Consider the following 26,406-nt stretch of genomic DNA (forward strand, 5'->3'; position numbering starts at 1 on the left):
CCAAGCTCAGACCCGAAGGACAAGCAGAAGTTACTCAAGAAAAGAAAGTGTTTCAAGGAGCAAGTAGTCATCTATGACAAGGAAGGGTGCCACTGAAATGGACTTTGGAGGACTTGTGCATCCCTATTACATGGAAAACAGAGAAAAGGGCATCTTAGGTGCAAAGAACACATGAACAAGTGTAGATGCAGGAATGTGGGTTCCGGAAGTGGAGGGCTACTCCATGTGACTGAAGCACAGGGAATGAGGAGGGATGTGGGAGGTACAAGTAGATGGTGGCTTGGGGCACGGTTATGAATGAGCTGATGGGACATGCTGCACGCTCGGGTTCTTAGTTGAGTGCAGGTTTCAGCAAAGACTGGAAGCCAACATGAGTCATCTACGTTTTATTAATTAGGCACTGCAATAGCCACATTATGGAGGAGCATGACAAAGAGCTACCCAAAATGGCCAATGCTCAAACATCCAAATCCCAGTATGAGATAATTTATATGACTGGTCCTGCCTCTCCCTGGAATGCATCATCTCATCTCCTCTGAAGTGCCTCTTCCATCATTCCTCTCCCTGAACAAGTGACTCTGCCTCGGTTTCTGCTCGTGTTTATTATACAGCAGCTGTCTTCATTACCATCTCCTTACTCCACCGTGTGTGTGGTGGGAGGGAGGGGGGAGTTTCCATGGTGATTTCAGAGCGATTTCTTGTGGCACCTGTGCCACGGCTTTGCCCCCGAGCTCTTTCCCAGTTGGTGTATCAGCTAAGGGTGGTTGGGGTATATCCCTGGCACCACTGAGATTGTTACAGAGTTGCAAATCCTGCTTCTAGCTCTTTTCTTCTACGTCTGTCATCTCCGTGAAAATGAGCATTTAGCAGCGTGGGGAGCAGATGAGAGTCTCCGGCATCACATTGCTTAATACTTATTAATTTGTTCATTTAACACTCATGCATGCTTCCAGTCTAGCATTTTCTGTCTATTCCTAAGAGTTCCATGGAATACTAATTGATATTGCAAGGAAAAAGAAGTTTGCATGATCAAGTGATGCTGGGGAGGTGCTCAGGCTGATGCAGACCTAAGGAAATGTTCTGCAATATGGGACCTCTGAGAACGTTTGCTATACTAACGCACTTAAATTCAAAAGATGTCTGGTAGGTCACAATTTCCAAACATATTCCATCATGGATGACTTTTTTCAAGGCCATCTCAAGAGACTAACGTTTTCGTGGAACAAACTTGGGAAATTGCTGGGATAAGCAATGGAAGGATCTCCTAGCAGTAAGGAGGGTAGAATGCTAAAGAGATGGCTCAATCCACTCTCTGGGGAAAGGAGTATTATGCATAATTAAAACCAGACATATTTTCTCCAACTGTGCCCAAGCTGATGGGTATGGCTTAAAAAAAAAAAGTCCATAATTGTGCTGACAAATTCCCTCACAGATTTGCATTATCTGACCTCCACTGCGTCCTCAGTGTAGCCACGCGGGACAGAGTCCCTGGGTGCTCTCCTATGCTGTATGCAGGCTGCTTTCCCATGCACTGCCCAGCTCATAGAAGTCCTATTCATCCTTCAAGGTTCATCTCAGATGCCACTGCCTCCTAATCTCCCCATTCAGAGTAAAATTGCTGTAGCCCACGGCACCCCGGCACTTTACTTCTATTTATTCAGCGCATTGTCAATACCAGGCATTCTGTCTCGTCTTGAAGCTGGGCACGTATTTGACATCCCACTAAAAGCTCTTAGAAGACAAGGTCATGCCATGCCTCCCAACTCTCTCATAGTGTATGTATACAATAGGTGCCCACTCACTGCTTAGTAAGCAAATGGGCACATGAAGATATGAACACATGAATGGATGGTTTTCTCTAATATAAGAGTTTCCTTGGGCAAGCTGCCCTTAGCATTGCTTAGGCAGAGTAGCATGGTCAAAGCTACCTAGCTTGGGCTCCAGAAAGGTCATGACAGCATGGCCCAGTGTTATGGACATAACCAAGGTTTGGGAAAGGTCACCTTCCCTGTTGCTGTCATCAGTTAGCAAATACCAGGACTACTCTAGGGAAGAGAGAACGGCTCACCCCATGTTAACTTTATAGTGTGTATTTGACAGGGGATTGTACAGAAATGCCAGGGACGATTAGTGCAGGCTTGGCTTTATTAAGTAAACATGACTGTGTAACATCTAACATCCTGTCTGTACCACGTGGATCCAGCCTTTCCCCAGGTGCTTCGCCAAGCAGCTCCAATTCAGGAGCATTAAAGAGAGAAAGTGAGAACAGAAAAAAAAGGTGAGCGGGAAGCATAATCACAGCCATCTATTGAGTAGGTGCCACATTAAGCTCTCCACTACATCAACTCTTATAATTTTCACAAGACCCTTACAGTATGGGCACCATTATTACTCCATGTTGCAGATGTGGGCTCTGAGGCTTCTCATACAAGGTCATCCAGTTAATAGCAAAACCCATGTGTGTGAGTCTTAAGCCTAAGCTCTTAATCATTGTACTCTATTCCCTCCCATATAAATAATCCTTCCAAGTATGGCCAGAACAATGAGCTATTTTTCTTCTAGGGGATTATTTACATGTGTACAGTGCACTATAAAGCTAGAGATGAAAGCTAAGTCTGATTTTAACTGGGAAGGAAAAAGATTGATGCATGTTTGACTTTATAAATAAGTTCAGTAGCTGTCAGATGTTGATATGTAAACAAATGAGTGTGCCTGTGTTCCAGTAAAACTTTATTTACAAAAATAGGCATAGGCCCAGATATGGCTGTGGGCCATAGTTTGCTGTATGCTTCTTTACGTGTTATTGAATAGAAGGTATCAGATTGTGTAACTCAAGACTCGTATACAATCCTAGAGGTTATAATTAGTGATATCAGTGTATACAGTTGCCCTAGGCTGCTGCTTCTCAAACTTCCATTGACATCCTCCTGATAGCAGAAGAGGATGGGTGTGTATCCCCAGGAGGTCTGGAGGGTGTAGCAAGCACAAAATATCTTTAAGGCTTCACATTTTTGCTTAAAAACTAATGTGAATTTTACCTTGTAATGCAGAATAAATTCTTTTGTTTGGGTATAAAAGTAGTTTTTCCTTAAAATGTTGAGAAAACTGACATTCCAATCAAATGAGTATTATTTATCTTGTGGTTTCAAGAACCTCCTTGCCCTAGAGTCTGCTGAGCACAGTCTATGAGGGATGACATAGCTGGGGACTGGGACCAGGCCCCGCTGTTAGCTCTGGGCCGTGGAGGCAGCCAGGGTTGTTCCAACTCTTGAGATTCCTTTTTCTGGACTAACTCTTGCACCTGTTCCTCTGGTGTGTTTTCTCATGCCACATTTGTTCATTCATTCACCCACTCATTCTTCTATTTATGTATTCTTTCCATCTAGCATTCATTCAGTATTCACTTATAAAACACCTGCTCTATGTTAAACTAGGTTAGATACTAGATACGAAGATCTCCCAAATTCCTGAGTATTTTGGATTTTTAATATATCTCAGCTATTTTTGAACTCTTCTCTGCCCACTTGCTACAAATATCTGACTTTTCTTCAAATATGGTTTCAGTCTGATGGATCCTTGGTTGTCTGCCATTGCAAGAGAGAGCATGATCTTGACCTAACTTCAGTAACTTCCTGTAACCTCACAAGCGCTGCTCAGCATTTAGGCAGGCCAACTCCCAAAGTCCTTTGCAAACCCTTCCAATTGAATATATGGAGTTTATGTGTTTGTTTGTTCATTTGTTTGTGAGATGAGATCTTACTCTATCGCCCACACTTGAGTGCAGTGACATGATCATAGCTCACTGCAGCCTTAAACTCCTGGGCTTAAAGGATCCTCCCACCTCAGCCTCCAGAGTAGCTAGGACAACAGGCAACCACCACCACACCCAGCTATTTTTTTTATTTTTTTTGTAGAGTCAGGGTCTTGCTGTGTTGCTCAGGCTGGTCTCCAGCTCCTGACCTCAAGTGACCCTCCTGCCTTGACTTCCCAAAGTGCTAGGATTACAACCGTGAGCCACATGGAGTTTAGACTTGATTATCTTGTCACTTCCTCCTTCTGATCATGTTAGTTACGTTATACAAACTTGCAATGCTTTGTTTGTGTAACAATGCTTGTATTCTTAAGCTGAATTCAGATCTATAATTTTAACAGTACAATCATGCTTAACTCATAGCATCTCATGACAGGCAGATGACAGTAATGGTGAAGTACTGGAAGAATGGTGGTGGTGATATCAGTGAGAGTGACAAATGTGATCACAAGTGGTGGTAGAGGCAGTGATAGTAACGGGAGTGAGAATAGTGGCACTGTGGCCACAGCTGCTGCTGATGGTGGGGAGGTGATGCTGGTTGTGGCAGTGCACGAATGGGGCAGTCAGGGAGGGTGATGAGCTGGGAGCCTCCTGAGTGGCAGACACCCAGGCAACCTTACCCTCTCTTCTATTTCCTTGCCCCAGTGTCCACAGCAACATCCTGCAATGACCCTGGGATCCCGCAGAATGGGAGCCGGAGTGGTGACAGTTGGGAAGCCGGCGACTCCACGGTGTTCCAGTGTGACCCTGGTTACGCGCTGCAGGGAAGTGCAGAGATCAGCTGTGTGAAGATCGAGAACAGGTTCTTCTGGCAGCCCAGCCCGCCAACATGCATCGGTACAAAGCAGCTGCAGGGTGCACTCTGCCCTTGGGGCTCACAGTTGTGTGCTCCAGAACCTTCCATGCTCTGCAGCTGCATCTTGGGCCTGGGGCCAAGAGAATTGAAACAGATGAAAGTTGCAGAAAGCCCATCATCTACCCTGCTTTGCATGCATGTGTCCCCACACGCACTCACTCACATTCACACTCTACACACAAAGCACTACAAATTCCTCACTTGCTAAAATGGTCCCAGAGATTTCCAAGTCAGACAAGTCTGTCCCTTTCTCTCTGGCCCAGGCTGTACAGGTCAGAAGGAGGAATGGGTCATCTTGGGTAGTAAAGGCTAACAGGTTCCAAAATGACCCTTCTATTACCTGAAGCAATAGAAGGGCACCCACAGGCTCAGAATGTAAAGAAAAGAACCTTGCTTTTCCTGTTCTCAAGGAAATTATTGGTTACCTGGCTTTTGGTTCTTTTCGGTCTTAGAGACAAGGTCTCACTGGAGTGCAAGTGGCACTGTCACAACTCACTGCCGCCTTGACCTCCTGGGCTCAAGTGATCCTCCCACCTCAGCCTCCCAAGTAGCTGGGCCTGCAGGCCTGCGCCACCACACCCAGCAAATTTTTGTATTTTTGTTGTTGTTGTTGAGATGGAGTCTCACTATGTTGCCTAGGCTGGTCTCGAATTCCTGGGCTCAAGTGATCCTCCTACCTTGGCCTCCCAAATGCTAGGATTACAGGGTTTTCTTTCTTCGGACTTAAAACCTTCCTGTATGAGAGATGAAGACATAAAGGACCTGAGACTTGTCTAAGGTCCCATCACTTAAAAGGGGTGGGGCCTGAAAAATCCTACCTCTAACTACTTGAGACTGAGAGGAGAAGGGAACTTGAAGGGAGGCTGGGATGGGAAAGAAAGGTAAATAGAAACAAACACTCCAGGTGCCCACTTCCACATGGCTATTTTGCTCAGGTGAAATAATGAGTGTTTATCTCCCCTGTCAATGCTGGCTGTTAGAAGAGAAGAGAACCCATGGTCACTGAGTCCTTACTGTGTACTTGCCCCATACTGGACATTCACTTAGATAACCTCATTTAACTTTCCCGGCAGCTCTCTGAAATTAGCACCATTTCCTCATTTACACTTGAAACTGAAACTTAGACAAATTTGGATATCTTGTCCCAAATCACAGAGCTAGGATATAGCAGAGCCAAGATTTACACCCACGCCAGTCTGAATGCAAAGCCTCTCATTTTCCTACCTCCCACACCGCCTCCCCTGCTGGAGATAGGTGCGAGGGACTTCCTGAGACAGCTCCTGCAGGAGCGTCTGCCCTGGCCTGCACCTGCAGGCTTAATGGGAAGCAGTGCACTGTCCAGGCATCTGAGGACTGGCCTATTCCAGGCCTGGCTCTGAGGCCTGGCCCTGAAGGTGAGACACTAAATCCTGCTCCTCAGTGGGAATTGGGAGCCACATAGGTGCGTGGGGCAGGAGGTTGAGACCCCGGTTTCAGATCCAGCTGAGTTCTTCACTACGTATTCTGCTGTGTAGGGAACAGTGTGGGATATTGAAGTAGACACAATCAGATTTAGTTTCTAGCTCTGCCATTTACTACTTTGATGACCTTGGGAAATTGCTTCAACTCTCTGAGCCTGGGTTTCCTCATCTGTGAGGGTAAATACACTTCCCTTATGGCATTGTGGGGTGAGGACACGCCTAACCCCAATCTCAAGAAATACTAATTTCCTTCCTTTCTATCTTCCTTCCTTCTTTTCATCTTTCGCTTCTTTGAATCCTTCTTTCAAATCTTCAGACTCACTTCCCTTCCCTAAGCCAAGATTCCATCTGCTAAGGGAATTCTGCTGAGGCCCAGGAGAGAATCTGGGAACCTCTGAGGCTCCTTCCAAATTCAGCCTTCTACAAGGCTGTGATTCCTTAGAATCATTTTACAGAAAAGCAGGTCCTGAGATGAGATCGTCCCAAGTGGAGAAGGAGGATTGTGCTAAGCTGAGGAGAGCAATAAATGTGCAGTGGGCAGGGTGGAGAGGTTAATTCAGTTTTCATCACCCGTTCTTCTACACTCGGCTTTGGGAAATGTTTCTCAGGCAACAAAATAAATGCCTTTGCCTCTTCTCTCAAACGAACTGGAAATCCCAGTGACATGCTTCTAATTTCCAGCTCCCTGGGCGTTCTGCCATGAGCGGGTCTAGCTGGCCTTGATAACCCTTCATTACAGGGAGGAAGCAAAGGAAGAAAACAAATACTCATTGGATGCTGTCCCCGTGATCGGCACCAAGCTAAACATTTTAGCTGCATTATTGCAGCTGAAATCACTCTGTGGTGAGGTTAGAGCTCGAGATTCCACTCCCTGGCTCAGGTCTGGCTTCACCACAGCAAGCTGTGTGGCCTTAGACAAATTGCTCAACTTCCCTGTGCCTTCATTTCCTTGCCAGTAAAATAGAGAAAATGATAGTACTTACCTTCTAGCATTGTTTTGAGAATTAAAAAAGAAAATACTATAAAGCAATAAGAACTGTACGTGGCTCATAGTTAGCACTGTGTATATGAGAAGCCATTATTATCATTATTCTTTTACTTTCGAGATGAGGAAGTAGAGGCTCAGAGGGGTGGACAGTTAGCCCAAACTCACACAGCCAATGAGTGGCATTGTCAGAATTTGAGCCCAGGATTGTATGACTTCCAAATCAATGCCCTTTCCACAACTCTTGCCCTCAGTCCAACCTGCCCACTTCTTGGCTGTCTAGAAGGATCTGCAGCTTGCACCCACTCCCATCTGGGCAACCATGTTTTAGTAAGCTCAACAGGACCCCACAACTAACCCTGAGCAGTGGGAGCCTTCCTGTTGGTGAGGCAGCCCAGGGATCCATGCAAGGCCTTGGGGCACAACTGGCAGCAGCCAGTGAAGCCCATGCTGGGGTTCTGAGTGGGAAGCACATGCCCGATGACATGGAGCCATCTAGAAGAGAGCTGTGCTCAGACAGCAGCCTAGAACCCAGAGACACTGACAGTACTTTGGGGGTTGGTGGGAGAGTAACAGGCGCAGTTTCAGAAATGCAGAGACTCACCCCATCTGTGGCAAACTTAAGGGAAGAAGCCCCTGAGCTGGCAGAGGGAGGTGGAGGCTGGGAACCCAGAATGGAAGCCTTGTTGTGCCCCTTGGGAAGATTTCCCCAGAGTTGGGACTTTTGATAACGACACTCACTTTCCACTCTCACTGGCCATATCAGGCTCTGTTTCTAGGCTGGCCTGGGCAAGGCCACACTCCATGGACTGGACATTACAGTCTTGCTTTGTTAAGCTCCAGGGTCTAGCCTGATTGTACTGGCCTCTGGTTGGCCCTATTCATCTCACCCTCTGCTCCCAAAGGATTCAGTGGTGGAGACACAAGTGAGACTAAGCAGACCCAACTTAAGGCACCATCCTCGCTCAGAAGCTCCTGCAACAGCTGTGCTCTCCCCTGCTGGCCTGTGGGGAGAAGCACTCCTCTTCTACTCTGGTTACTGCCACCAACCATATGGAAGTAGAAGAGGGGAAAACAACAGACTTTGGAGCCAGTCCTGTGTGAGTCTCAGTCTCAGAGTGACTCTGGGCAAGTTACTTAGGCTTTCTGAGACTCACTTTCCTCCTTTATAAATCAGGAAGCATAATCCATTGCTCGTTGAGTTGTTAATGAGACATAAATGAGATGGTGCATCTAAAATGTGATTTGTTAAGTCTGATACGTAATAGATGCCTATTTGAGTGTTTCTGAAACTCAGGATGGTTCTTGGGATATATTTTCCCATGGAACAAAAAGCAGACTACTCACAACCACTCCAATTTTATGTTCAGCCACATTAGGGCTCTTGTGGCCTGACCTGAAGATCTACCATTTGTTTGAGACCCTGTTAGGGATTGACCCAGCCCTTTAAGCCTCACCCTGAGTAAAACCCACAGCCGGAGGTGGCTCCACGACACAGCCAAAGCAGCAGTGCTCAGCTCTATGACAAGCCGATGACTGCTCCCAACTTTGGAGTCAGGTATACCCTTTTGCTCTCCCCACAAAGACTCATCTTGGATTTTCTAGCCAGCCCCTAAATGGCTCTCTGTGTTCCTATGGGCTCAGTGTTTACAACCTCTGATGGTGCCCTGTGGTTTCCAGACCAAACCACACCTATAGTCTTGGCCATCCTGCTAATGACCTCACACACTTCCCAGCTTTTACTCTATCCAGTCCTCAAGCCACGGTACAGCAGCCCCAGCCATGGAGGAAGAGACCTGAGCCAGGCTCTGGGGAAGCTGCCCAGAAGGTCCCGAGGTAAATAGGTTGCTGTGTTACCTGGCCACTTTCTCCCTCCCCACCTGCTTGAGAGACCTGTCATCTCAGGGGAGGGCGACCATGTAGACTGATTGGGGATTAATAATAGCTCCATACAACTGAGGTACACACATACTCTTGGACAAGGCCTTTTGGAAAGTTGGAAAGTATCTGCAGCCGCGAGCAGATGCCAGGAGCACTGGTAGCGTAGGAGACCAGCTGCGCTTGGCAGGCGAACATGAGCCTGTTTCCCACTCCTCCTGACATCCAGTGCACAGGAACTCACAGTCAGTACCCACAAAGCTCGCCTGGAAGCCGATGTGAGGCAGTGAAGGAAGGCCATGTACTTCATAGGTGCACAGACAGTGCCGGCTCCATCTATCAAGCATTCACTCTCTACCAAATGCTTTAGCAGACATCTCCCATAATCTTTACAACCACCCCACAAAGAAGATATTGTCTCTTTTTATGACAGGAAAGACATCAAGGGCTAGAGAGGCTAGATGAGTTCCCTAAGTTCACAGGAACTCTGTTGCTAGGAAGCAACAGGGCCAGGTATTTTAAAAAATAATTTATTGAGGTGAAATGCACCTAACATAAAATTACCCGTTTTTCAATGAACAGTTCAGTGGCATCTGGTACTTTCGAAATGTTGTGCACCACCACCACTATCTCCAAAACATTCCCACCCCTCCAAAGTAGAACTCCATCATTTCACCTTCCCCTGAGTCCCTAAGCCAGGTTTAACTTCAGCCTGTCAGCTTCAGCCCCTCCTCTCTCGATAGTGTATTAGCAACGCCCATGAAAATGGGCCCAGGGTGAAGAGGCAGCCTCACCCTCGTCTTCTTCTCTCCTCAGCTCCCTGCGGGGGAGACCTGACAGGACCATCTGGAGTCATCCTCTCACCAAATTACCCAGAACCCTACCCACCAGGGAAGGAGTGTGACTGGAAAGTGACCGTCTCACCAGACTACGTCATCGCCCTGGTATTTAACATGTATGTACCTTTCCCCCGGGTGGGAGACGAAGGGTTCAGAGCAGCTAGGGGCTCTGGGACCTGGGTCTCCAGGTGAGTATTCACAGGTGTGTGAGCAGAGTTCTCAGCTCCATGGGAGGTGAAAAAGCCGAGAGAGAGAAACTAGCATTTATTGAACATCTATGTGCCAGGCACCGCGCTCAGTGGTCTCATGCATATCATCACATCTAATCCTTGTAGTAATCTATGAGGAAGCAATTATTATTTCCTCTTTACCTCTGAAGATACTGGGACTCGGAAAGGAGGCCTTTGTTGGACGCCCTTGCCCTGCCCTCTGCATTCCCAGTCTGCTTCCCTGGCCCCTTCCACCCCACCCCAGAGGGGTAAACGAGCGGGCTTGGGTCCCAGGCACCTCCGCATCTAGTACCTGCACTTGCTCTCCCATTCCTGCTACAGGAAAGCTCTTCAAAAGAACTGCTCTGCCTTCGTCTACTTCCTCACCTCCCATTCACTCTCAACCCACTGGAACCTGGTTTCTGCCTCCACGGTTCTACTGGAAACTCCTCTGATAAAAGCCACCCACAAACTCCTGGTTCCAAACAAAAGGCCTTTCCATGTTTTATCCCACTCCACCTCTTGGTCACCCTTTCCATCCTTAGGCTGCTTTTTCACTTGGTTTGCATGAAGTTACTCTTTCCAGTTCTCCAAGCTCTTCTGTGACGTCACGTGGACCTCTTGTTAACCCATCTTCCTTTGCCGGGCTTTGTCAGACCTCCTCTTCTTACCCTACACCCCTTTCCTGGACAAGTTCATTCATTCCTGTGTCTCCACTCTCCTCTTATAAATGGAAGACTCCATTCTGCCGCCCACCCTGGCTTTATTCTGAGCGTCAGCCTCGCTCTCCAGCTGTTGGACATCTCTGTCTGCGGCCTGCAGACACTGCAAATGAGCATGTACAAAATCAAGCATATTTTTCTCCCCCAGAAGAGCTCTGTTCTGAGCCTTGGGGCTGGCGTTGACACCTGCTCTCACGGCTTCTTCCACTAGCAGCAACCGAGGCGTGCAGCCTCTACCGCCTTCACTCTCCTCATGTATTTTCCTCTTCTCCATCCTCCCAGCTCCTGTCCTGGTTTGAGTCCTATCATCTCCCATCTAAATTACTGCCCTCATCGCCTAGCTGGTTCCTCTGCCCCATCTTGCCTCCCATGCCAATCTCTCCCCTAGCTAGCTGTCAGAGTGATCGTGTCACTCAAAAATGCTGAAATAACCACCCTACTTTCCATTTTAACATCCTCTAATGACAGTGCTCAGCAATAAAAAAGAATGAACTACTGATACATGCAACAACGTGGATGAGTCCCAAAAATATTATGCTGAGTGAAAGAAGACAGACATAAAAAAGTACATAATGTATGATTCAACTCGTATAAAATTGTAGGATCAGCAAAACTAATCCCTGGTGAAGAATTCTGATCAGTGCTGGCATCTGAGGGTAGGGAAGGTTGAATGGGAAGGGGCACTTGGAACTCTCTGGGGTGGTGGGACAGTTCTGGATCTTGATATGCATGTGTCAAAACTGATAGAGTGGCACACCTTAGAGCTGATCATTTCACACGGTGTAAATCATACCTCAATTCAAAAACAAAGAAACAAACAGATCCTTTATTTTTAAATCCTAACATGGTCCTCTATTGCTTATAAATAAAGGCCCAAACTTTGGAGTTTCATTCCAAACAATCTGGTCTCTGCCTAACTCTCCAGTCAGCCCCCCGACCCCATCCTAAGCCCACCCCATCCTAAGCCCTGAGCTCCAGCCAGATGGAACTCCTTGCAGTTCCAGGGCCTCTTGGATTCTTTCATGCCCTTATGACTTTGCCTCTGTTTCTGCCTTCACAGCAACTTCCTGTTCTCTCCTTGTCCTATCTCTAAGGGTCTTCTCATCTCCCAAGACTCAGTTCAGGCTTGATTTCCTCCATAAACGTTTGATTTTTCATCCTCCCCAAGGAACCTTGCTTTGTGTTTCTGCTCTGCCTCGGGCTGACTTTATACATTATTTTGTTGTTGACATGTCTGTCACTTCCTACAGCACCATCAATTTTTGAAGGCAGAAGTGGTGTCTGACATGTCCCCATGTCCTTGGCACCTTGCACAGTGCGTGGAATATTGAGGGTGCTCAAAATTTGATGATGGAAGGAAGAGAGGGACAGAAAGAAGGCAGTTAGTTGGAAGTGGTGATGCCATCATTTGTGACCAAGACTGACTCCCTCCAAAACCCTTCACTGGTGACTTTCATAAAAGCAGATGTCAAGAAGCTGAATTACAGGGGCAAGAAGACCATGTCACCCAGCAGTGATGTGGTGAGCCCGCAACTGACACCAGTGTGACAGGGTGCCAGGTGGGAAGGAGGCCAGTGCACATCTGGCTCTGCGCCCCCTGCCTCCCATTCCTCCATCCTGTCTCTTAGCCTGCCTTATCTCCTTTGTCCTAGAGATGCATGGCCTCCTCCCCCTGCTATATATCTTAGCCAAAGGGTAGAGCAGTCATTTTACTCTCAATCTCAAATAGAATACAGTAAGTCCTCAATGTCATCAACAGGTTCTTGGAAACTGTGACTTTAAGTAAAACAAAGTACAGCAGGTCCTCAAATGTTTCCTTCAATGTCATTTCATTATATTGTTTTGTTTGGTTTGGTTTGGTTTGGTTTCTGAGACAGAGTTTCATTCTGTTACCCAGGCTGGAGTACAGTGGCATAATCTTGGCTCACACAACCTCTCCCTCCCGAGTTCAAGCAGTTCTCATGCCTCAGCCTCCCGAGTAGCTGGGATTACAGGTGCATGCCACCACACCCAGCTAATTTTTGTATTTTTAGTAGAGACAGGGTTTCGCCATTTTGGCCAGGCTGGTCTCGAACTCCTGGCCTCAAGTGATCTGCCCACCTTGGCCTCCCAAAATGCTGGGATTACAGACATGAGCCACCATGCCCAGCCTGTGTGTTGATGAGAAACAAACAGTTGGTTTTGTTTTATGTCATTTCACTTAAAGTCATGGTTTCTGAGAGCCTGTGGACAATGCTAAGGACTTGCTGTATCTGAGTATCCCAGTCCGTGACTGGGCATGAGCAAATTTGCATCTGAAATCTATTCTCTGCAAGCTCATTTACTTTTCTATTGTTTTCATCTTTGCACACTTGATTGGTATCAATTGCCTTTGTTAGATATATACTTAAGAGTGGAATTGCTGCACCAGAGCACAAGCATACGGGGGACTTCAAAAAGTTTGTGGAAAAATTGAATTTAAGATAAAAATAAAAAATATAAACTTTATTACTCAACATAAACTCCACCAAGTTCAGGACACTTTTGTAAACAACAATACCAGTAATTTTGTCCATCCCTGAAGAACTGAGGGTCCTGGTAATTTAACTACGTCAGTATAGTCTTTTTTACTTTGTTAACCGAAGAAAAAATGGGTGCCCTTTAAAGATGTTTTAAGATTAGGAAACAAAAAGCAATAAGAAGGAGCCAAATCAGGACTGTAAAGTGGATGCCTAATGATTTCCCATTGAAACTCTTGAAAAATTACCCTTGTTTGATGAGAGAAATGATCAGGAGCATTGTTGTCAGGGAGAAGGACTCTCTCCTGAAGCATTTTTCTGCTAAAGCTTTAGCTAACTTTCTCAAAACAAACTCCTAAGAAGCAGATGTTATCATTCTTTGGCCCTTCAGAAAATCAACTGCAAAATGCCTGAAGCATCAAAAAAAAAAAAAAAAAAAAAAAATTACCTTGACCTTTGCTCCACTTTTGCTTCGACTGGACACTTCCATTCCCTGGTAGCCATTGCTTTGATTGTGCTTTGTCTTCAAGATTGTACTGGTAAATCCATGTTCCATCTCCTGTTCTTGGGAGAAATGTTTCAGGATCTTGATCCCACATTTTTAAAATTTCCATTGAAAGCTCTGCCTTTGTCTGTAGCTGACCTAGGCACAATGGTTTTGACACCCATCAAGTAGAAATTTGGTCAACTTTAATTTTTTAGTCAAAATTGTGTAATCTGAACCAGTCAAGATGTCTATGGTGTTGGCTCTCATTTGTGCCATTAATTATTGGTCCTATTCAATTAGGACACAAACAAGATTGTTTTCCTCTCCAATTGATGTGGAGATCCGCCTTGGCAGGCTTCATCTTCATTATCATCCCCTCCCTACTTGAAACAAGTTATCCATTTGTAAACTGCTGATTTCTTTGGGGCATTGTCCTCATAAACCTTTTGTAAAGCATCAGCGACGTCACCGTCCTTCTACCCAAGCATCACCATAAATTTGATGTTTTTTCTTGCTTCAATTTTAGCAGAATTCATGTTGCTCTGATAGAGGCTTTTTTTAAGCTGATATCTTGTCCTTTTTAATGCCTCACGTTAGATCCTGTGCAGACATGTTAACAAGTTAGTGTGAGTTGATTTTGATACAAAAAACTTTTGAACTCCATGCATAATTTTTTCATAATATGCATTTTCCATCATTTTCATTTGAGCCATTCCAGTGGGATAAATTACATTCATGAACTCAAATATTCAATTTGCTCATCTAAGTTTTTAAAATGGATTTTTCCCTCACACCAGGGTCAGAATAGCTAAGGGTGAGGACATTTGTGGGTCCTAGGAGTGGGGCAATAGCAGACCCTGAGGAGAGCTGGAGTACTGGCTTGGGATGAAGGCATGAAGCTAGGGTCCTTCATGGTAACAGGCCCCTTCCTCCCTGAGAATGGCTCCCTAATTGGTTCATTCTCTCTTAGAAAATGAGGTTCAGAACAGCACAGTATAAGGACATTAGTGTCAGGTAAGAGACCTGGGTTTTGGACCTACTTTGGTTGACAACTTGGTGTCTAGAGTTGGCAACTCATTTTCCCTTCTGTATAAGGAGGACGTTAGGTTTTCAGCTCCAGATTTTTGGACACTGACTGGAATCTGGCTCCTCTGCCCCTGAGCCTGCCTCTTCCATCTTCTCACCTGACTGAGGTCATCAGGGCCTCATCTTCTCCCTTCCCACCAGCCAGTCTTCAGGGGTTGGGTACCAGTGGGATGGTGGGCTTGCTCCCTGGGAGGCCCCATGCTTTGATTGAGCCTAAGACCCCAGCAAAAGCCTTTATTTGACCTTAGTGGGGTGGGGGTGGGATGTTTTTGTTCCCCAGCTTTAACTTGGAACCTGGCTATGACTTCCTCCATATCTACGACGGACGGGACTCTCTCAGCCCTCTCATAGGAAGCTTCTATGGCTCCCAGCTCCCAGGCCGCATTGAAAGCAGCAGTAACAGCCTCTTCCTCGCCTTCCGCAGCGATGCATCTGTGAGCAATGCTGGCTTCGTCATTGACTATACAGGTAAGGGCCCTGGTGCCAGAGAGTACTGAGGATAGGTCCAGCCAACATGGCAGACGGCAAGTAGTGTAGCATAGTGAGGAGAGCCTGGGCTGGACCACGGCAAACCCACACCAACCCTAGCACTGCTGCCGCCTGCAAAAAACCTGCCTTTCCTGAGGCCCCCCAGATGGCTTAGTCTTTCACGCCTGTATTCTCCAGGGGTGGGAAAAAAGGGGACCAGCATTCTTTTTGCACCCCATCTATTTCCAACCACTACTCTTCTTCTCCTCTTTTTTAATGAGGGTCATTCCTAAGTCTACTTCAGCCTCATACCCTCACTTCATAGCCATCAGCTGATATCTTCCTGGGTACTGCACTTCACTAAAGAGGGTTCTGATATGAGGCTCAATCTTCCTCTCCACCCAGAGCTTTTCACCATCCTGGGTAACTTCAACATCCCTATGGACAGCCCATCTAATCCTAGGGTCACGGTGCTTAGACCTGTGTCCCAAGGACACTCCTTGGCCATACTCTGACACCTCGTCATAGATTGGTCACTTTCTGATACCTCCTGATCACATTTGTTCATCCTTCCAGCTGTGCTAATTAAGGCAAGTTCAATAGTGTGGTCGAAAGTAAGAGTCAGAAATTTTTCTCTTAAAAATAGTAAATATTGTAGGTTTACCTATCACAACTACTCAGCCCTACTACTGTAGTGCTAAAGCAGCCACAGACATAAACAAATGAGCGTGGCTGCATTCTAAGAAAAATTCACTTACAAAAACAGGCTGTCCCTGCCCGGTTAAGAGCATTGACTGTCAAATTAATTGGATTGAAAGTTCATGTTTACGACTTAACATGTGCGTGACCTTGGATAAAGTATTGAACCTCTTGAAGCCTCGGGCATTTCTTCTTTTATAAAACCATGGTAGGAAAATTCCTGCTTCATAGTGATGGAAAGATCAGTGAGTACATGCATGAAAGTCCGTGGTACAGTTCCTGGCACATATCACGCATTCTGTAATGTTCAAATATTATTCGTGTAGTAAGAGGAGTTCCAGGCTCTCGAGCACTCCACTGTCTTCTACGCTATTATCTCTTTTTGACCTTTTAGTCTTCCCTAATTATCTCAAATCCCATTATCTAAATCCCAGCTCCCTTCCTTGCTTGATTTGTGAGCTGGGCAAGTTATTATCTCTTGGAACGTCATCTACAAAGTGTTGCTAGTAATAATTATGTTGCAGGAGGTTAAGATTAAAAGCTATTTTATACATGCATATTTTATATATATATAATATATATGTGTGTGTGTGTGTGTATATATATATGTATAATGCTCCATATATACTAAACACTCTACAGATGCTCTGGGAATGATAGATTTTGTTATTGTAACTATAACCCAGGTTCACCCAGGCCTCATCAGCCTGAGCATACAAATGGGGTCACATTACCAGTTAAAATTAAAAATTTTCTGGCTCATGTTCCCCACTTGCATAACATAGGACCTCAGATACCTTTTAAAGTGTCCCCTAATTAAATATTTCCAGCCACCCCTGGGAATATCTCACATAAGCTCACATAACACTAATTAGAACAATGGCAGACTTAGTGTTTGCCCGCTGCCAGCACCATCCTAAGTGCTCCATATCCATCAACTCATTGAACTCCTCATAGTTCTCGATTATCTCCTGTTTTCCAGGTACAGTTCTAGAAGACTGGTGCGCAAAATGGCGAATGTTTTACTTGTAGTCTTCTTGCTTCATGGGGCTGGCCTAGGGAATGGATATTCTGCCATCCTCTCTGCCTGCAGGCACCTGCCATTTGGTAAACCTCCTGGGCCCAAACCCTCTTCCACACACTGATATCAGCACAGTCAGACACTTCGGAATTCTAACAGAAGCCATGACTTAGACCCAGTCTGGGATCTCCATTGCTCCCATCACCACCATCCCCACTCCCATGTCATCACCATTTCTTATTATTCATCTCTTCCTTCATATTCTCATCAGTACCCTCAATTGCCTGCCCCCTAGTCCTCCAAGTGCATACACCTTGCAAAACTGTACCCTTTGTTGAACCCACACCCACACGGCTGAGGACACCCAGACGAAGCTGCACAAACATGATACTTAGAGTCACTACAGGTGATGTCGTTTCCCCCAGCCAAGTCTTAGCAACTACCAGAGAAGCCTCTGACTTGACCCAACTGAGTTCTTCTTGGCAGAGATTCCAAACTTCACCCCAAATGTCACCCCTGTCAGCCTCATTTTTTATAAGATGATTTCATTTCAGCTTCCCTGGATATAGTAAGCTACTGGGTAGAAACCCCCTCAGCTTCCTCTCCAGTCACCTTGTTCATGGCTACCTGACTATGGCCGTCTCTCCCCCAGATCTTCTCCAGGGAAATTCATGGTCTGAGAGCCATACTTTCAAATCCTCTTTCCACTTTTGCCTGTTGATCCAAGGTGGTATCTAGAGGGGTCTTTAGATCTAAACCATAACCCAGGGAATAAGACCTCCCCAGCTGCCATCTGAGTCAGCCAAGCAGCCAATTACTGGAGAGAGGGGAGAAGAGAGGCACAGCCTACAGATGCATCCCGCATCACCCTATGAGGCTCTGTAGTGCAAGTACCAAGATAAAGCTAACTATGTGTGTTTGAGGGGTGGGGGGTGCCTATTGAAAACCTCAAGCATCCTTCATTAGTTCCTTCCTTCCTTTCTTCCTTCCTTCCTTCCTTCTTTTCTTCCCAGACTACACACCACCTAATATTAGTCACCCTCTACTATCTCCCTGGGCCTCTGGTCTAGTAGCCCATTTGGTGGAACCCAGGGACCCCTGCCTTACCCTCTGGTCTGCTTCTGCCTATGCCAGGATTCTTGGTTTCCTGGAATGGGTCTACTTTGCTATCAGGTCCCATGGCTTTGATGATATTCTCCCATGCACAATATCTTTCTTTATAGGGCAGGCTCCATCACTTCATAACTGTATGGCCTGAAACAAGTTGCCTAACTTCTCTGAGCATTGCTTCCTCATCCACAAAAAAGGGACAGTGACACTAAATGAAGGAGTTGTTGTGAGGGTTAGCAAATAGACACAGCACCAAGCAGAGTGCCCAGTGCCAATAAGTACTTGACATGTACTTTGATCCACCCACTTTCATCCCACCTCCTTTTTCCTACTATGTCATTGGTATTGCATTTGCTGTGCCTTTGTTTGGAAGGGAGAATGGGGCTAACCCAGGGGAACACAGTACATATTCTTTTCTGTTTGCTGAAGATATAAAGTGTGAGCATAATGTTTTGCACATGTAATAAGTGTGGGATATTTATAATATGAATATTTGTGATAGATGTATGTGTCCCATATGCTTTACCAGTCCATGGCAAAGAACTTAGACATTCCACACCCTGTGAGTCTGGAGGGAACCATAGATGGAGAAGCAGCCCACTGAGGACCTCCACATGGAGGCAGGGCTGGGTCCTCAGGAAAAGCAGAATTGGCCTCTGCATCCAGGAGGCATCAGTGTCCATGTCTTTTAGAGAGATCTGGGGCTCTGCTAACTCTGAGAGTCTGAGCATCCTGGGAGCTGTGGCTTCAGGGGTCTTGCTTAGGGAGGTGAAAGGGGCTTACCAGAGCCCCACATAGAGAGATGTTGCTGGACTTAGTTGGGCTTAGCACAGTGGAAATTACTCTCTGAGATTAACCCTTCCTCTGACCCAAGGCAGAGAGACCAGGAGACTTTCTCCACACCCAGCTTCCCAAGTGAGAAGCAGAAACAGTTTGGTAGAATCTTAGGAAATATCTAGTTCCAAATCAAAAAACCACTCAGAGCAATTTAAGCAAACAAAGGGGTAACTTATCATAAAAACACAAGAAACAGAAACCCACTCAAAACAATCTGACACAAAAAGGAGACATTATTATAAGAAAACAACTAACAACCTAAGTCACTTCAGCTAAAAGATTTCTATATTTTAACAATACAGATAACAACAACTCTGACACAAAAAAGCAAAATATTTTTAGAATACAAGAGCCCAAGGGCAGAAAGCATCAACTCCCAAAGGACTGGAATCAGGATGGCAGAGGCACAGACTGAGACCATCACCCACACTCCAGGATCGTTCTCTCTCCTCCCTGCCTCCTTCTAAGCACTTGCTACATTCTCCCCTCCCTGCAGATCAATTGTCCTTGCTTTTCCATTCTCCTGGGATAAGTGTGGCTGTCTCACTCTTGACATTTTTTTTTCTTTGAGACGGAGCGTCACTCTGTCACCCAGGCTGGAGTGCAGTGGCGCAATCTCGGCTCACTGCAACCTCCACCTCCCAGGTTCAAGTGATTCGCCTGCCTCAGCCTCCTGAGTAGCTGGGATTACAGGTGTACATCGCCACACCTGGCTAGTTTTTGTGTTTTTAGTAGAGATGGGGTTTCGCCATGTTGGCCAGGCTAGTTTCGAACTCCCGACCTCAAGTGATCTGCCCACCTTGGCCTCCCAAAGTGTTGGGATTACAGGTGTGAGCCACCGTACCTGGATCACTCTTGGCTTCGAATCACTTCCCAATTTATATTCCAGTTTCAGATCCCAAAGGATCATCTGAGGGACCAGGCTTAATTCAAGTGTCCACTGAGCAGCATCATGGGATTAGGCTTTTGCAGAAGGGGCAAGAGCAGATCAGGCATTTTTGTTTATTCATTCAGTAAATACGAATTGAGCAGCTACCACGTGCCAGACCTTCTTAGAACAGACCAGGAAACCAAACAAAGTCTCTGCCTCCACGGAATTCACATCCTCGTGACAACTAGACTGATGGACCCTTTGGTAGATGTTGGAAGCCCACCTGGTTCTAAGGCAAAGAGGGGTGGGGCTTTAGATGTATGTCTCTGTTGCTTCTGAAGGGTGATTGTAGTGTCTTAGTCATCTCTGGGCAGACTTTCTAGGAGATGATTCTGAATGCAGTCATGTCATCTGTGGATTTCTGTTACACCATTGATCAGAGGCACTTCTATTCTGAATTCATCCTCCTAGGTGGCTTTACCCTTTGCTAAAAGGAAACAGAGAACAGCAGGGATCCTGTCTTTTGGACACAGTTACTAAAATAGAGTCACAGGGAGGTGTGTGTCTTTCTCCAGGCCACGGATAACAACAGAACCAGTGGGGGGAAGGCCCTTTATTCTCATATACCAGCTTGTGTGGCAGGCTTTTCCTAGGCAGGAACGTGCTGAAACATCCACGCACATGCGAGACATATTCATTCATTCAACAAATGCTTGGTGACTCCCACTTCATGCCATGCACTGTGCTGGGTGTTGAGAATACAGCAGGGAGCAAAGTAATCATGGTCCCTACCCTAATGTAACTTACAGGTGAGTGAGGGAAACAGCAAGAAGTAAGAAGCATAAGAAGTTAGGAAAGAAAACAACAGGCTTCTCTGAGAAAGAAATCAGAAGGGTCGTTAGTGAAGGCCTCTCTGAGCAGAGTCCATTTAGACAGAGCCCTAAAGGTTAAGTAGAAGCCCTCCGTGCCAGAGGGGGCCAGGGGCGTTTCAGAGGGAAGAGTTTGAAGTGTGTATTAGAGAATCTGAAATAACACAGGAAAGACCAAAGTGAATCGATTCTTAATGGAAGGTCCTAAAAAGCATGTATTTTCTCTTTCAAGCCCTTGGAAGTAACACTGTAGGCCTGGAAGCTACAGCCACACTGGCTACCACCCCTATTCCCACCACCTGCTGCTGTTAGGGGTCATTCTTCTTAAATGCAAAATAGAACTATCTTCCATTCTGCCTCCTTTTAAAGGAAGGCATGTTTGTTGGAAAAATAAAACAATATAAAAGCATATACAATATACTCTTAAAGACTTAGCATGCCCCCAAATACCATCATCCCGTGCAATACCATTATTAACAGCTTGGTATCTCATTTTGGATATTTTCTATAAACATAAAGTAATGTAAAGTCTGCACCAGGAGTTGGCAAACTTTTTCTGGAAAGGGCCAGAGAGTAAGTATTTTTACTCCAGATGTCTCTGTTGCCACTGCTCAGCTCTGCTTCGTAATGCTAAAGGCAGCCACAGACAATATGTAAACAAATGGCTGTGTTCCAGCAAAACTTTATTTACAAAACCAGGCAGCCACCGACCTGTGGGCTGTAGTTTGCTGATCCCTGTTCTATATGAATGAGATTGCACCATATGTACTCATCTGTAATCTGATTTTTTTGTATGTGAGCCCAAGAATAGATCTTGGACTCCTTCCCATATCAGTATTCAAAGAATAGTGCTATTCTTTTAAAAAGCTGCTAGTGTTTCAGTAGATGGCCCTAATCCACCCTTTGTAACCAGTTCCTTACTGGTTGAATGTTTGGGTTGTTTTCAGAGTTTTGCAGTTTTAAGGTTTGGAAGTAAGCCTCATCTATTAGGACCAGAGAGAAGCTGGCTCTTCTCATTTTCCCATTTTGAAGGGCTTTGGTTTTATTTATTATAATCACCATGATGTTTTAGTCATTGAGTGTTATCAATCACAGCTGAGCTTTGGTTTGGCTGACTAAAGACCTGATTTTGGTCTTAATTCTACCTCTAAATAGCTGAAAGGCTTGGAAGACTCATTTAGCCTCTCTGATCGCCATATTGCTCATCTATAAACTGAATATGAGCGTAACTGGCCCTGCCTTCTGCAGAGGGTATTGTGAGACACAAATGAGATAACGGTTTGGAAAGTGCCTTGAAAATTATGAAGTGACATTCCTATGTAAGGGGCTATCATCACTATCATTATCCTTTTCATTATTATTAATGTGGTAATGCTTGGGATGATGAGCTCATCTTTCTCTTACGTGTGAGTAAATATAGAATAGAGTCTGTAGTTGGAATCATTGATGTGGTTGTTGATTTTCCAAGCCTCAAAGTATTCAGCCAAACAATTCAGCAGCCATTTATTAAGCCTCTGTTATGTGTCAAATAGGGCCCGCCTTGGTGCCAAGTTCTGTGCTAGTTGCCAGGGTTATGAGAAGACTAAGTGATGAACCCTCTCCTCCAGGAGTTCAGAACCTACTAGAAAGAAATACCCTTACCAAAGCTACCAAAATAGTGTGATACGTGTTATAACCAGGGAAAGAAAAACAGAATTCTGCCAGAGAGAAGGTGGCATTAAAAGTGTAGGAGTTTGCCACACAAATAAGGAAAGAAAGGACGTTCTGACATCTGTAAAATTCTGGGCCAGTCATACCCAGCTAGGGTCCAGTGCTGGTGCAGCAGTTACCCAAAAACACAGTTGCTTAAACGAAGTAGACGTTGATCAGCCTTCCTATAAAAGAAATCTGGAGGACAGAGCCCAGGATTGATAAGAGAACTCCACCTTGGCTCCTTGTGTCTCCCTACTCTACCATACTAGTCCATGGATCCCATTTCAAGGTTATTTCAGATCCAAGATGGCAACTGAGGTTCCAGCCATCATGTCTGAGTTCTAGACTGAGAGAAGGAGGAAAGATGGAAAGAAGGAAAGGCCAATAGGCATTTCCCTCAGTTGAGTCAACTTCCCTTAAGCAGCCTTTTTAGAAGTTCCACAATAATCCACTGAAGATATTTATTAAGTGCCCACCATGTGACAGACACTGGAATACAGCCGTGAACAAAACTGAACAGCTGCCCTTCTGAAATCTATATTCTAGTGGAGGAAGACAGAAAAAAATAAGGTGAATATAGAGTCGATGAGAGTATTAACTGCAGTGGAGAGAAATATAGCAGAGGAGAGTGTTGGGGGCATTGGGGAGAGGAGTACTGCAATTTTAAGTAGCTGCTCAAAGAGTGTCACTGAAGGCGAAATTGAGCTAAGTCCTGAAAGAGGTAAGAGAGGGAGCCACAAAGACCAGAGGCCAGTGTGGTTGCAGCAAAGCTAGCATAGAGACGACAGGAGCTGAGGTCACAGAGGGGACTACTGGAGCCACATGTGCAGGGTCTTGAAGGCCTGTTAGGATTTTGGTTTTACCCTGAGTGAGACAGGAGGCTATTGGATTGTTTTCAGCAGACATGATCTAACTCGTGTTTACATCTCTTTGTCCAGACCTAGCTGCCCAGGAGGCTGGGAGATGTAGACTTTGACTGATGCCTTGAAGTTCCGGATAAAATCAGAGTTCTGTTATTGAAGGATGAAGGTGGGGAAAGTGGTTATTGGGGACTACAGCTAGTTTTGCCTCTTATGAGCTGTGTGAACTTTGATTCCAAGTTACTTAATTTTTCTGAACTTTAAGGTTTAACCCACTTTGAATTTATAAAAAGGATAGAAGAAACAAAAGACATGATGACAGATCCCTGGATCTCTATGACTCACATATGGGTCACCCAGTGGCCAGCTCTATTCTGGCCGGAGCCACTAGGCATATGGAGAAGACAGATTTGATAAAGGAGGTCAAGGCAATGCATCACGGGGCACATGGGGAAACCGCTGAGGAGTTCCCTGCAATGAGTGGCCACGTTCTGGGTCCCACTTGGGTTTAAATGCAGTAGTGCATCCAGAGCTGCTCCACTCTCAGCTGTGGACAATGACTTAAGGTGCAGGATGGTCTCATATGCTCCCATGCAAGAGTGAGACTCTCAGAGTCCCATCCCATCAGTCAACCAGATGATTGGCAGCTGAGTGACAGCCTCAAGCAGCGCTGCCTCCTGTGTAGGTAATCTAGAAGGTACCCAGGTGACAAGGACCACTCTCAGCAAAATTCCTCCTGAGCCATTCATCTCTGATGAATGAACTCTGATCCCTTCTATTCTGGTTCTTCCCTCCTCAGCTCCACTCTTTGAATTTCTGAGTCCTTCTGCAAGGACTGTCAGTACCCTTTTGTGAGTCCCCATCTCTAGACCTCTCTGTTGCCCCCCAATAATGTATCCTCCAAAATGCTCATCAATCAACCTGATACTCAGTTGCATATCCCTGGTATTGACTGGCCTCAGCTGTGTCCTATTACTTCCCAGACCTGGTGACAACCCTCTTGACCATCAGTTATCTTAGAACAGGAAATCTGTTCTAAGGAACAGGAACAAATGAGGAAAGGCAATCATGCATAGAAGCATGAGCATGGGCTCCCAGGAGCTGCTCAGGATTTCCAGCTGATGGTGAGGGATGCTGGAGAGTGTCCTACAGAGATTCGGGACCTGGACTAGTACTCCCAAGCCACAGGCAATGTCAAGAGCTGTCTTGTCTGGTGCAGAGGGACAGAGTAGAGGACTGTTACTCACGTCACTGTATGACTGATAGGGAAGAAGACATATAAAGATCAATAGCCACATGAAAAAATACTGTCGTTTTCATAAACTGGCAAGCACCCAATACCCAATACAAAGCCCTGGAAAACTGCACTGGAGACATCAACTTATCCCACCGGTCGGGTAACCCAACCCAGAGGTGGAAGTGGATTTTGTACTTCCTCCCTGAATCTAAGTATTGGTATCCATGCACTCAGAAGTACCTGCAACAGATGGGTGTGACTGGGCCTGCAGAACGGATGCCAGCTCCACTCCCCAGCCAGTGGTACAGATGGGGCAGAAGAGAGAGGAAGAGAAAGAGCATCTCCAAAAGCAGACTCTCTGCCTTGCTTCTTAGGGGAACACAAAAGGCTAGGAGGCTGCTGAGTGTGAGGGGTCAAAGATGAGCAAAGGGGTGCCCAAACACTGACCTTTACCACAATGACTCTGCTGGCAGCCGAGATGTGGGCCAGGGACCGTCAGCTCCCACCAGTCAGAGAAACACATGCTTCCCTTTGGGAGGAGCGAGCAGGGGATGAGAGAGGGCCTCAGGGATTTTGCTGGGGCTCCTTCCTCTGCGGGTCAAGGCAAGAATATGGGGAGAGGCGGGGAAATTGCCCTCTTCAATGTGATTTCCATCCTTCAATTTCTACCCAAATTTAGAGACGTTTCTAGACCTAAGGAGAATAGGAGCCACAGTCGCGCATCCCTGTGCGCTCTGTGGCTAATTAAAGTCGGGTTCTCCTCATGGGCCCTGCAGCCCAAGAATAGCCTCCTCATGAGCCCTCTGTGTGTGTGCACGTGTTTGTGTTTCTTTTTCCCAGAAAACCCGCGGGAGTCATGTTTTGATCCTGGTTCCATCAAGAACGGCACGCGGGTGGGGTCCGACCTGAAGCTGGGCTCCTCTGTCACCTACTACTGCCACGCAGGCTACGAAGTTGAGGGCGCCTCGACCCTGAGCTGCATCCTGGGGCCTGATGGGAAGCCCGTGTGGAACAATCCCCGGCCAGTCTGCACAGGTGGTGGGAGCCCGGGGATGGCAGCCCGGGGATGAGGAACTGAGGGCATGCCAGGGGCAGAAGGCGCTGTGGGCTAGGGAAAGGAAGGGGGCATGGTCCTCAAGTCTGGCTCCTCCAAGCCTGGCACACCTGGGTTTGCTGTGGATGTGTACAGAAGTGGCTTATAATTCACTAGGTGTGCAGTTCCTGTCAAGGTGTCATCTCAGATCACATGGTGTCCCCACCCCCATTCACATAGTTGCTAATGCCCTCAACAGAGGCCTCCAGACATGCCACATCAGGGGGCTCACACCAGGGAGAAGTCGTTTAAAGGTGGCCCCTGGACTAGTTCCTAGGCCTAGGGAAAATCACTGAGAGATCAGTTATATCGAAGTAAGGCCAGCAGAGTGCACTGATTCCAGGTGGGTCTGGGTGAACCATGGGGGTCCTGACAAGAGGGATAGGAATGAGTAGCAGGGCTTTAAAAGCTTGGTGACCACCCATTGAAAAGCAAAGGGTACCCCTTTGTCATGGTAAGAGAGGCAGGCTCAGACCCGCCCCTTGTGGAAATTGGGCATGGTGGAGGGGAACAGAAGGTGGCTGGGTCATATGGCCTGGCCGCTCCCCATGGGGTTAGTCCAGGGAAGCTTCAGCTGCCTGCTCATGCTGACACTCACTCTCCAGGTCAGATGTCAGCCAGGGGCAGCAGATCATTTCTAGGCCCCACATGTAAGCAGAGGAAGTTCCTAATATGCTCCTAAGGCTGTGACTTCAGGGACTAATGCCAGGGTTAATAGGTAGAGGGCAAGAACTGACACCTGCCCAAGAGGGCCCTCGGTAGCTCCAGGGCAAGTTTCAGGCCACATGCCAGGCCAGGGGTGCATGTCCTTGGGCAGG

The 26,406-nt window shown here is 46.3% G+C and overlaps 1 protein-coding gene across 1 annotated transcript in view; it reads left to right on the top strand.

Annotated features, from left to right (window-relative positions):
- Window positions 1-26,406, top strand: part of CSMD2 (CUB and Sushi multiple domains 2) — a 649,885-nt gene that overhangs the window by 498,222 nt on the left and 125,257 nt on the right. The window contains exons 27-30 of the mRNA XM_015134762.3: window positions 4,457-4,648; window positions 9,807-9,945; window positions 15,112-15,299; window positions 25,336-25,530. Coding sequence (XP_014990248.3) covers window positions 4,457-4,648; window positions 9,807-9,945; window positions 15,112-15,299; window positions 25,336-25,530 — 714 coding nt within the window. The remainder of the gene's footprint in view (window positions 1-4,456; window positions 4,649-9,806; window positions 9,946-15,111; window positions 15,300-25,335; window positions 25,531-26,406) is intronic.

The sequence above is a fragment of the Macaca mulatta genome, chromosome 1 (assembly GCF_049350105.2).
Source record: "Macaca mulatta isolate MMU2019108-1 chromosome 1, T2T-MMU8v2.0, whole genome shotgun sequence".
Taxonomy (NCBI): Eukaryota; Metazoa; Chordata; class Mammalia; order Primates; family Cercopithecidae; genus Macaca; species Macaca mulatta.